The sequence below is a fragment of the Anas acuta genome, chromosome 3, assembly GCF_963932015.1.
Source record: "Anas acuta chromosome 3, bAnaAcu1.1, whole genome shotgun sequence".
Taxonomy (NCBI): domain Eukaryota; kingdom Metazoa; phylum Chordata; class Aves; order Anseriformes; family Anatidae; genus Anas; species Anas acuta.
In genome coordinates, this window is record NC_088981.1 from 117,474,028 (window position 1) to 117,485,094 (window position 11,067).

Below are 11,067 nucleotides of genomic sequence, written 5' to 3' on the forward strand. Positions count from 1 at the left end.
GGTCCTCTTTAATATCTTCATCGATGATCTGGACGAGGGCATTGAGTGCACCCTCAGTAAATTTGCAGATGACACCAAGCTAGGTGCGTGTGTCGATCTGCTCGAGGGTAGGAAAGCTCTGCAGGAGGATCTGGATAGGCTGCACCGATGGGCTGAGGTCAACTGCATGAAGTTCAACAAGGCCAAGTGCCGGGTCCTGCACCTGGGGCGCAATAACTCCAAGCAGAGCTACAGGCTGGGAGACGAGTGGTTGGAGAGCTGCCAGGCAGAGAAGGACCTGGGAGTGATGGTGGACAGTCGGCTGAATATGAGCCAGCAGTGTGCTCAGGTGGCCAAGAAGGCCAACAGCATCCTGGCTTGTATCAGAAACAGTGTGACCAGCAGGGCTAGGGAGGTGATCGTCCCCCTGTACTCGGCTCTGGTGAGGCCGCACCTCGAGTACTGTGTTCAGTTTTGGGCCCCTCGCTACAAGAAGGACATGGAGGTGCTTGAGCGGGTGCAGAGAAGGGTGACGAAGCTGGTGAGGGGCCTGGAAAACAAGTCCTACGAGGAGCGTCTGAGGGAGCTGGGCTTGTTCAGCCTGGCTCAGGGGCGACCTTATCGCTCTCTACAGATACCTTAAAGGAGGCTGTAGTGAGGTGGGGTTTGGCCTGTTCTCCCACGTGCCTGGTGACAGGATGAGGGGGAATGGGCTAAAGTTGCGCCAGGGGAGATTTAGGTTAGATGTTAGGAAGAGCTTCTTTACTGAAGGGGTTGTGAGGCATTGGAACAGGCTGCCCAGGGAGGTGGTGGAGTCACCATCCCTGGAAGTCTTCAAAAGACGTTTAGATGTAGAACTTAAGGATATGGTTTAGTGGGTACTGTTAGTGTTAGGTTAGAGGTTGGACTCGATGATCTGCTTGGACTCGATGGACTGCTTCCTGCAGGAATATTTTTCTAGTTTGCTTTAAGACAAAGCTGAGGTAAATATTTATGGCAAGAAAGGGAGAGGACTTTGACTTTATCACACAGCAAGGGAATAGCTGAGCAGCGGCATGAGAAGCAGTCCTTAGTTCACCCAATGTTGCAGTAATTATATTAGTTTTTATTGACATGGTTAAATCATAATCATTACAAGAAGATTTTGTGGTCATCCTCGTATTACGTTCTTCTAAAATGCAAAGCACTTGCAGTTTTTCCTTCATACCAACTTAGCCTAACATTTCTCCAGTTCAGCGAGTGCATTCTGCTTTGTAACTCTCTTCCAGGAAGCAGGGATTTCTCCTTTGCCATGAAATTTCCCATTGTAGTGATGTTCTAGCTGTGTCCTGAAAGAAGACACAAACCATTTCCAGTATGCTTGCATGGATGGGTCAGGAGGAATGCTCCAAGTGGAATAGGGATGTCCTGCATCCCGGTATTTCTTGTAGGGGATCCATGTGTCTTCACCAACCACAAATGTGCAGTCACTTGAAACAAGGCTAGAACAAATATCAGTGATTAGGTTGTCTGTTCTATGACATTTGGATCCTCTGATTTCATACCATATTAATCCTCTCAAAACTTGTGGACGATGGAAGACAACCCGGTGGTCTCCATCATGGTTTGGCATAGTGTTAGTGCAAACAGCCCCACAAAATGGACACTGCTCCTGGCACCCTGCAAACTGCTCAGCCAGTATTGTGTGAGGCTGCCTTTCAAAGGAGCTCATACGAGCTTCTTCAAACTCTTTCCTGAGATCATCAATAACGGGAGACAGTGCCTTTGTCATGGCATAATTCAGGAACTCTATGTCTGTTATCTCCTGATGTTCAATGCCCTTCAGGTCACTCCTGGACAAGTCTAGCACATCTCCGAGTGCTCTGCAGAATTCATCCAGCCAAAGAGAGATTTGATCCTTTCTGTCTTTTCTGTCTTTGACAACCGTGGTTGATGCAAAAACAGCTGACTTTATGCTTTCATAGTAACAGGAGAGGGATTCTCTTAAAAACATCTCTAGCCTCCTGTTCTTATCTAAACAGTACATCTCAACTTTTGTCTTAATGTAATTATTTAAAAACTCTCCTGGGGCATTAAGGTAATACATGAAATTTTCAAATTTTTCTTCTTCTGCTAGGAATTTCAGCATGTAATATTCCAGAGTCGATCTATTGCCTCTGAAATCTGGTATTTTATTCTTCACATCTCGAGCTATGTCAAGAGCTGTCTTCTCATAGATGGCGTGTCGAAGAGCTGGGGCAATCTTGCTGCACAGGAAATCAGCAAATGTGATGCAAGAGGCTCCTTGGCAGGAAATCTGGAAACATTTGAAGAAGTCTTCTCTCTTGCTCTCCAGGTAGACAACTGGATCATTTGCTTTCCTGAATGCTGCATGCATGTCTTTAAACCTTTCTGCTGCCATTCTGCACAGGTACAGTGATAGATCTATTCTGTAATCTTTATTGAAACTGTAATTTGCAGTGGTAGGAACAGAGTTCATACCTTTCTCCACTTCATTCAGTATTTCATGAATAAAAGTTTGACTGTAATCCATTTTGTCCTTTTCCTTCTTCTCAATGTTTTTCTTCACATGCATTATGATGCTCTCTGTAATGTGGTGCATGTTGTTCACGTCGGCATCGTCCAAACCCTTAGAAAAGATGCGGAAGCCTATTTTCTTAGACACATATTTCTCTATGTCAAGAGAAAAGATAGTATTTTGGTATAAATTCAATATTTGTTTAACTACATTAGACTCCCTAAAGTGCTCTAAAAGGACATTTTCTATGTCCACATCGATGTCCACCTGTTCCAGAGGGGGAGCAGCAGAGGACACTTTAGCAACCCACAGCTTCCAGATAGAATTGAAGCGGTTTCTCAGTTGACTTTCACTTAATTTCTGGCCTTTTAGAGACAGGGCCAATTCTCTGCTCTTTCTCAGGAGCTCATTTTCATATTCAGACTTCATCTCATCCAGTTTACTCTGGCTCTTCTTTACTTCTAGAAGTTTCTCACACTTCCTTCGCGTTTCAACAAGAAGGGACTCTCTCAGTTCTTTCAGTTTCAGTTCTGTGCTGCATTTCCACTGGATCAGTATTTCACGGTCTTTGTCTTCACTGAAGAATGTTTCCATGTTCTTGGTGATGGCATCACTTCTCTCTTGCACCAGTTTTTCAAGGTGTTCCATGGTGACCTTGCCCAACTCCCCATTCCGCACCTTGTTTTCCAGTTTCATTTGCAAGTCTAAGATGTGACTTCTCAGCTGCCAGGTCCACTGACTAAATGCAGTTTCCAGTTTCTTGTAGGCAGCAATCTCCACTGAATTCTTGAAGCTGAAAACAAAGTTTTCATTCAGCAGGGCATTCCACAGGTCACTAATACGAACTTTCAGGCTGGAGAGCCTCAAAACGCTGCTGTGCGATTCCTTCTTGGCAGCTTGGAGAATTTTGCTCTTTAATTCCTGGACGTTCTGGCTGTAGGTGGGGTTGGGCGGTGCCATCGGTGGGTTTCCTTCCCACAGGTGAGCAAAGTAATGAATGTGGGTGTTCACGTCAAAGCGGATGACGTCGCTGAAGCAGGTGATGTCACAGAATTCCTGCTGGGCCGCAGTCACGGTCATTTCATCCAGCTTTTCCTGCAGACGTCTTTGTCCTTCCATGTTCTGTTCCTTTGCAGTTTTTTCGCCCACGTTTTGGTGCACAAAGAGGCAGGCTGGGGAAATATTAACTTGCTTCATCCTCAGGAAAGCCTGCACAGCAATCTGAAGGACGTCTTGCATTTCCGAAGGATTTTCTCCAAAGATATTGATCAGAGTCATGTTGCCGATGCCGATGACAAAGGTGGCCAGCTCATTGTCATGGTTAAGTGACTGCTTATTGGCCATCTCTATGGCACGAAGTCCTTCTGTGTCAACAACGAGCATGTAATCAAAGTTCAAATCCTGTTGGAGCTTCTCGTCCACTTTAATGAGCTGCATAAACGCTCCCCGGGTGCACCTCCCTGCGCTGACGTTAAACTGGAGACCAAACATGGCATTCAGCAGGGTTGACTTCCCTGTGTTCCGGATGCCAAGCACGGAAAGCACAAATACTCGCTTGTCCCCTAGCTTCTCAATTAACCTGTCAAAGACAGCTCCAATCCATTGCAGTGGTACGTAAGAAGCATCACCATCCATCAGCTCAATGGGATACCCTAAAAGCATCAGATTGGCAGCAATTTCAGGTAGTTTGACATACCATTTTTCTTTGGAGTTTGTTGATTCCAGTGCCTCATAAATCTGCCCCACCTCTCTCAAAATATGCTCAAGGCCAATGGACGAATCATTGATTTCATGGGAAAGGGCATTTAATTTCTTCATCAATTCAGTTTTCAGGTTGTTGCTTTCATTATTTTTCTTTAATGCCAGGATTTGAGACCATACCTGATGGTACTCTCTGTTCAGCTCATGAAGGTGATCAGGGGAGATGTCGTCCATGAAGATCTTCATCCACTGCAGAAAGAATTTCTTGGTATTGTCTGGCTGTGACTGGAGAAAGTCAAGGACTGTTTTCATCAGCTGATTGAGGGGAAATGCTTTGCCTAGTTGCTGTCTTCGTATTGCCGACTTCTCCAATTCAATTTGGCTCCGATGATGCTCTATGCTCTTGTTCCCCTTTTCCTGCAAGCGAGTGAGTTCTTTGTCCTTTTTACACCACAGGTACCACAGTTTTCCCTGAAGAGGCAGTAGCTGTGATTTGATCTCAGACAACTTCTCCTTCTTCAACAGATTCACCAGTTTGATTGCCATTTCTTTGGCTGTCACACACGCTTCTGCATCTTCATCAACTAAGAAGCCGCGCTGGCGAGCTGTGCTCAGGCATGCATTGAGGCTAACAAGCATGCTCGACCCTTCCACTAGGTCTCGGATGGTTTTTGTCAGCTCAGCCACTAATTCTGCTTCATTTCTGTTCTTGATCCCTATTCTTACGTTTTGGCCAGATCGGCCAGCTGCAATGCTCTCTTTCTCAGTGAAAAGGCAAACCAAAGGCCTCTGAGACTGCCACAGATCATGTAAAATTTTCCTGCCTTTCTCATTGCTCTGATCCAACTCAGAAACAAGAACCACGATCACGGCAGAGATCTCCTGTAAAAACTGCAGCTGGGGTTCGTGATCCCTTGCATCTCCGTGCAGGTTACAGAAAGCAACAGGGCCTTTAAAGCTGTCATTGTCACTACCACGGGGAAGGTACCAGGAGATCTCCACAACACCTTTCATCAGGAAGCAGTCTTTGGTGCTGCCTTTGCAATGGCGGTGGAAAAAAGTGTCGTGTTTCTTCCTGCTCAGTAGGGCATTCAGGAGCTGAGACTTGGAAGACGAAGGAGAGCTGCCGATGCGGAGGAAGGACACAATGGGTGTCTCTGCCTGATAAATGAGTTTGTTGTTGTGACTGCTAAGCCTTGTCTGCTCTCCCGATTTCACCGCCCCTGTCCAGCTCTTCTTGATTTGGCTGAGGGACCAGAGAGGGAACTCTATCTGTGAAGTGCCCGGGTTTGGTACCAGGAGGGGTAGTGCAAACTGGCAGAAAGCGAGCTTGGATGAAAGGTACTGTCTCATGAAATCATCAGCACAATGAAAAATTGCCATCTGGAGGTCCATGGGGTGCACATGACTCCCCCTGCTTGCAGATTTAGGGGCTCCTTTGTCCAAGTCACTGAGAAAGTCATCAAAGGAATCAGAGGGCTCGTGCTCCTCTGCTGAGGTGTTTGGTGTGGGAACAGCTCCCGGCTTACTCGCCTCCTTGCAAGTCAGGTACCTCACCCGATAATCCACGGTCAGGAGCCTTTGCAGGAAGTAAAATGGTAGCTCGCTGTCCTTGCTGGGCTGGCTGTCGTGTACAGATGTCTGGTGTATTCTGTGGAAATCTTCTGTGCCCATTTTTCTTGGATAGTACCTTTCCAGCCCGAGGCGCTTAAGCAAGTTGAGGAGCTCTGAGCTTGCAGTGGCTTGACTTGCTTTGGATTTGCTGCTGTCTGATTTGGGTTTGCACTGACTGGGAGGCTGCATGCCTTGAAAAGCATCTTTCATGTCTTTGATTCTATTGGCTTTCTTCAGGTTGCCAGATGTGTCCTCTACTTGCCCATCGATGAAGGATTGCAGATCTCTTTCCAGCCTCTCCCAGTCTTTGAATGCATTGTGCTTTTCGAGGAGAGCTTTCATCTCTGTGGACCATGTGTTTTTCATCTTTTCTTTCATGAAAACCAAGCGGTCATGTTTCTGCTCAGGGGTGACCTTCTTGTTTTCGGATGTTATGGTGAGCCCTGTCAGCAGCAGGAAGGCCTGAGCTCTGCAAACATCCTGTTCCTTCAGGCTCTGATACTCGTTATGTGCCACGCTCATTTCCTTTATCATGAAATTAATTTCTCGACACCCAAGGAGGTACTGAAAAGTGCCGCTTTCTACTTGGTATCCCGTGCTGGTTGTAACTAAGAGCACTAAGAGTTCTATGTCTTCCTGTGCCCTTTGCTGCAGAGACTGGAGCAAGGAAGAAACAGACTGGCTTACAGTGAAGGTGGCTTTGATCTTTGCCTCATGAATGGCAGATACAGAAGTTGCCGGTGCGTAGGTGACTTCCATGATGTACTCCTTCATTTGTAGCAGTGTCGTATTGAGATCATCAAGACTGGAAATACTGCGAGTTTGGGGAAGTGTCTGATCCTTGTGGAAGACCCATTGCATAATGAAGGAAGTCTTGGGGAAGTCCCTGACAGAATAGATGTGAGGATCCAGCAGGCTCTGCAGCAGAGATTTGATGTAGGTGGTCTTTTCTGGAGAAGACTTCTGGCAAAAAGAAACAGTGTTCACCAGGAACTCCTGCAATGCTTTGTCTGACAGGCATATGTTGATCCAGACACTGTGATTTTTTGTTCTCTTATTTAGACCCTGTTTAAAATCTAGCAACATGAGCAGTTTCTTTTCATCCACTGTCCCCTCCCAGGTCTTCACTTGTTCCAGGAATGCTCTGGCCTCTTCTACAGCACTGGCTAGTTCCTCTCCAAAGCTTATGCCGGAGCTGTGATTCGTTAGCGCTTTGTAGACAGTCCTGAGGCTGCTGCCCATTTGATGGGAGGCTTTAAAATCGCTGCTGTGGTTGGACAGGATTATGTCCCACACTGGGATCAGCTGAGAGCCCCGGTCGATCACACACCAGGTTGTGTTATTGGCCACAAGCCCGCATTTCCACTCGGGAAGGGAATCCGTCTCTGCTGGGCCCCCTGTTTTGGTCACATAGAGCTGAACTGCTCTGTGGGTGCTGCTTCCGTCTCTTCCCTGAAATGATGCCTGTGAGCTGGAGTTTGAAGCATCCCCCTTCACTCTCGACTTGGTACCGAAGCCGCTGAAGCTAGCCCCGACGTAGCTGTTCAGTGCTTCAGATGTTTGTTGCTTCATCTCATCCCATTGCTCTGCCCTGAAACCTTCGGCAGATGCTTTCCACCAGAATATTCCCCCAAAGTGGATGGGTCCCTGGTTCACATGGGACCCAAACCTGCTAAAGAAGCTGGTGCACCTGCTCTTCAGTAGGTGGAACCTCTCTGCCTCCTGGGTGATGCTCAGAAGCTGTTCGATGTCTTGCAGCTCTCGCAGGGCTGCGTCTGAGAGGCGAAGCTGGTCCTTTTGGAAGTAGTAGGAGGCCAGAGGCATGTATTGGTACTTGGTGATGCAAATGTATGCCTGCTCCGAGCATGACCGACGGGAGTCCTCTGATGGTGAGGACATGCTGGAATCTACACCTCTTTCAACAATGAGCCCCGAGAACCTGTCACTGGCAGAAGCGCTGATGCTGAACCCCAGCTGCTCCATGGACTTGGTGAAAGTGGCTTCTGCTGCAGAGGAGGAGAACTCCTTCCTCTCAAGCAGCGACCCTTGCACTGGACCAGTGAGCATGAAGCCATCAGGGACCCTGATGAGTTGCTCTCGCTTTGCCAGCACATCCTCCAGGCTCTTGGTTTGGTAAATCCCCTGCAGAGCCAGGCCTCCCGATGCCCGCCTCAGGACCTCCTCGTCAGAGACGTTCTCCCTCTTCCCCATGGACTTCTCCTGCTGCTCCTCTTGCTTCCGGATGCTCACCAGCTCATCCAGCAATGCCTTCTCTGGAGGTGCCCAGTACTCCTTGGGAATGTCCATGGCTTGCTGTAGGGCCTCCTCTTTCTGTCTTATCATTTCCTTGCTGTGGTTACGGCTCTTCTGCATTTCTTCCAGCTCCCGTAGGATTGACTTGGCTTCTTCTTTTCTCTGCTTCATCATCTCCAAGTGCTGCTTCTGCAGCTCTTCAACAGCTGTTTTGTTGTCTGTGATTCCCAAGAGCTTTCGGAGTGCCCTGGTCTCCCAGGGGGACCGTATTTCACACTCCAGTTTAATGTAGTCTTCATATTGCAGATATTTCAAAGCATTTATTGACTTAACACCCAATATCTCTGACAGTTTGGGGAGCCAGTATTCTTCATCAAGTCCTTCCTTCTCAAATGCTTCTGCCAGCAATTGCTTAGCAATTCGTGCCTTTTCCCCAGCATCTGCTCTCTCCTCTTGTGACTCCATGGCTGTGGAAGGGGAAAAGAGACTTTTGTTACATCAGGTTAGAGGAGGCCACCACCCCTTCGAAGAGGCCTCTCCACAGTTCCTGGCTCAGGGATTTCTTCTGCTCTGCAGCTGGAACCCAGCCTCGGGCACCCCACGAGACAGGCAGACACAGCCAGACAGACACACGCAACCACTGGCACGGCTGCACAAATAGCCATGGACAAGGCGCTGCCTTCAACAGCACCCATGTATAAGCTGTCAGGACTGGTCTCACCCGTCACTGGCTCCTCGTCCTTACAGCACTCACCGAAACGAGGTAGAGAAAGGGATTGCCTGGAGAGAGGCAATCTCTGGCCCATCAAGTAGCGACTGGAGACTGGATGACCTTAATGAAGCCAACACTCTCGCCATCCACATACCCTTACACTTTTGTCATGCAAAACTACTAACTAAGGGAACAACGATGGTAAATTTTCTAGAGGGGAAGGCATATGAGGAGCGGCTGAAGTCACTTTGATTGTTCAGCCTGGAGAAGAGGAGACTGAGGGGAGACCTCATGGTGGCCTCCAACTTCCTCAGGAGTGGAGCGGAGGGGCAGGCGCTGCTCTCTGGTGACCAGCAATAGGACCCGAGGGAACGGCATGGAGCTGGGACAGGGGACGGTCAGGCTGGATATCAGGAAAAGGTTCTTCACCAAGAGGGTGGTTGTGCACCAGAGGCCTGGGGGAAAAGGGGGCTCCCTGTGTGGCACCTGCCCTGCCCAGCACAAGTCAGCGAGGACCTACCTGCCCACCCTGGTGCTCTGCAGCTTCTGCACCGCCTCAGCCCAGCTCCGGCAGCCTCTCAGCCCAGCTGCTGCACCACCTCAGCCCAGCTCTTGCACTGCCAAAGTCCAGCTCTTACCCCACCCCTTACAGAGCCCCAAGCCTCTGCACTGGTTGAAGCTTCCTGTTTACACAGCAGGGAGAGGCTTTCTTCTTTCTTGGAAGTCAGGCCATTAGATGATACAGCACCTGAAAGTGAAATTTGGCAGCTGCTGGTTGTTCTGGGGCTGAGCCAGGCTGCTGGGGCATCTGCATCCCAATCTCCAGCCAGGGGGTTTTACTTTGCTGGGCAGCTGAACTCCACCACAATGTGCTCTCACTCCCCCTCCTTTGAAGAAGATGTGGAGAAGAAAGTATGCTTAAAGGAAAACAAAACCCAAAAAACTCATGGACTGAGATAGTGATTTTAATTTAATCTAATTTAATTAATTTTAATTTAATTTAATTTAATTTAATTTAATTTAATTTAATTAATTAGTGATAGGTCAGAGGTTGGACTCGATGATCTTGAGGTCTCTTCCAACTTAGAAATTCTGTGATTCTGTGATTCTGTGACCATGGTGCAGCAGGCTGTCCCCTTGCAGCCCATGGAGTGCCACGGTGGAGCAGGGTTCCACGCTGCAGCCCGTGGAGGGGACTATAGTGCCATAGACTGACCACCACTCCCATTCCTCCATTACCCTGCGCTGCTTGGGGGAAAGAGGTGGAAGAGGGTGGATGGGGGGAAGGTGTTTTTGGGTTCTCTCCTTTGTTTCTCACTTCTCTATCTTGTTAGTAATTAGCAATAAATCTTACTATCTCTCTATGCCGAGTCTGTTTTGCCCATCACCATGTGTGCTGTGTGATAACCTTGTCCTTATCTCAACCTTTGAGCCCTTTTCATCGTATTTTCTCCCTGCTCCCCTCTGAGGAGGGGGAGTGAGAGAGTGGCTGTGGTGGAGCTCGGCCGCCCACCCAAGTAAAACCACCACAGAAGTAGACTCAACAAACTCCCTGGGTAAAAGGGAGGTTATAAGTTTAAAATTCTACTGTGTAGAATTTTATAAAAATCAACAGGGAAAGTCCAGAGTCGGGCCAGCTTTGTGGAAAAGCAACTTGGCACTGAGATTTGTGAAGTGCTGTAAAAACCAATATCACGACCTATTCTGTGTATCTGGAGTATTGCACACTGCATAAGAAATGCAAACACTTTATCAGACAGCACTTTGACCCTGGCTCTCCTCAGATCCTCATAGACAAGCAGATGGCGTTTGGGCTGGATGGGCAGCATGAGGTGGATCAAAAACTGGCTGAAAGGCCACGGCCTGGTTTAGTTGGAGGCCAGTAAGCAGCAGAGTACCCTGGGGTCAGTAGTGGGTCTGGTTCAGTTTGACCTCAATCCTCATTGATGATGTGGGTGATGGTGCAGAGGGAGCCCTTACCAGGTCTGCAGATGGCACAAAGCTGACAGGAGCAGAGGATACACCAGAGGGTGCTGCAGCCCACCCAAGGGATCCGGCCAGCCTGGAGAAATGGGTCAGTAAGAGCCTCCTGCAGTTCCACAATGCCTCCTGCAGTAGTTTGGCCAGCATATAGGTCTGAGAAAGACTTAAATTTATATGTTAATAACAAATCCCGACTTTTGGAAGAAGAATCAAGAAGAAAAAGGAAACAGGAATGGAAAATTAAAGTGGTCACCTGCCCCCCAGCCACAGCAATAACAAGTACAGAGAAGATGTTTGAAATGTGGGC

At 48.2% G+C, this 11,067-nt stretch overlaps 1 protein-coding gene across 1 annotated transcript; it reads right to left on the reverse strand.

Annotated features, from left to right (window-relative positions):
* Positions 1 to 924: 924 nt before the first annotated feature.
* LOC137854989 (interferon-induced very large GTPase 1-like) lies at positions 925 to 9,547 on the reverse strand. The gene is made up of 2 exons (XM_068679046.1): positions 9,298 to 9,547; positions 925 to 8,532 (listed from the first exon to the last, which is right to left on the reverse strand). The coding sequence occupies exon 2, from the start codon at positions 8,528 to 8,530 to the stop codon at positions 1,196 to 1,198; it is 7,335 nt and encodes a 2,444-aa protein (XP_068535147.1). The 5' UTR covers positions 8,531 to 8,532; positions 9,298 to 9,547; the 3' UTR covers positions 925 to 1,195.
* Between the last annotated feature and the right edge of the window lie 1,520 nt (positions 9,548 to 11,067).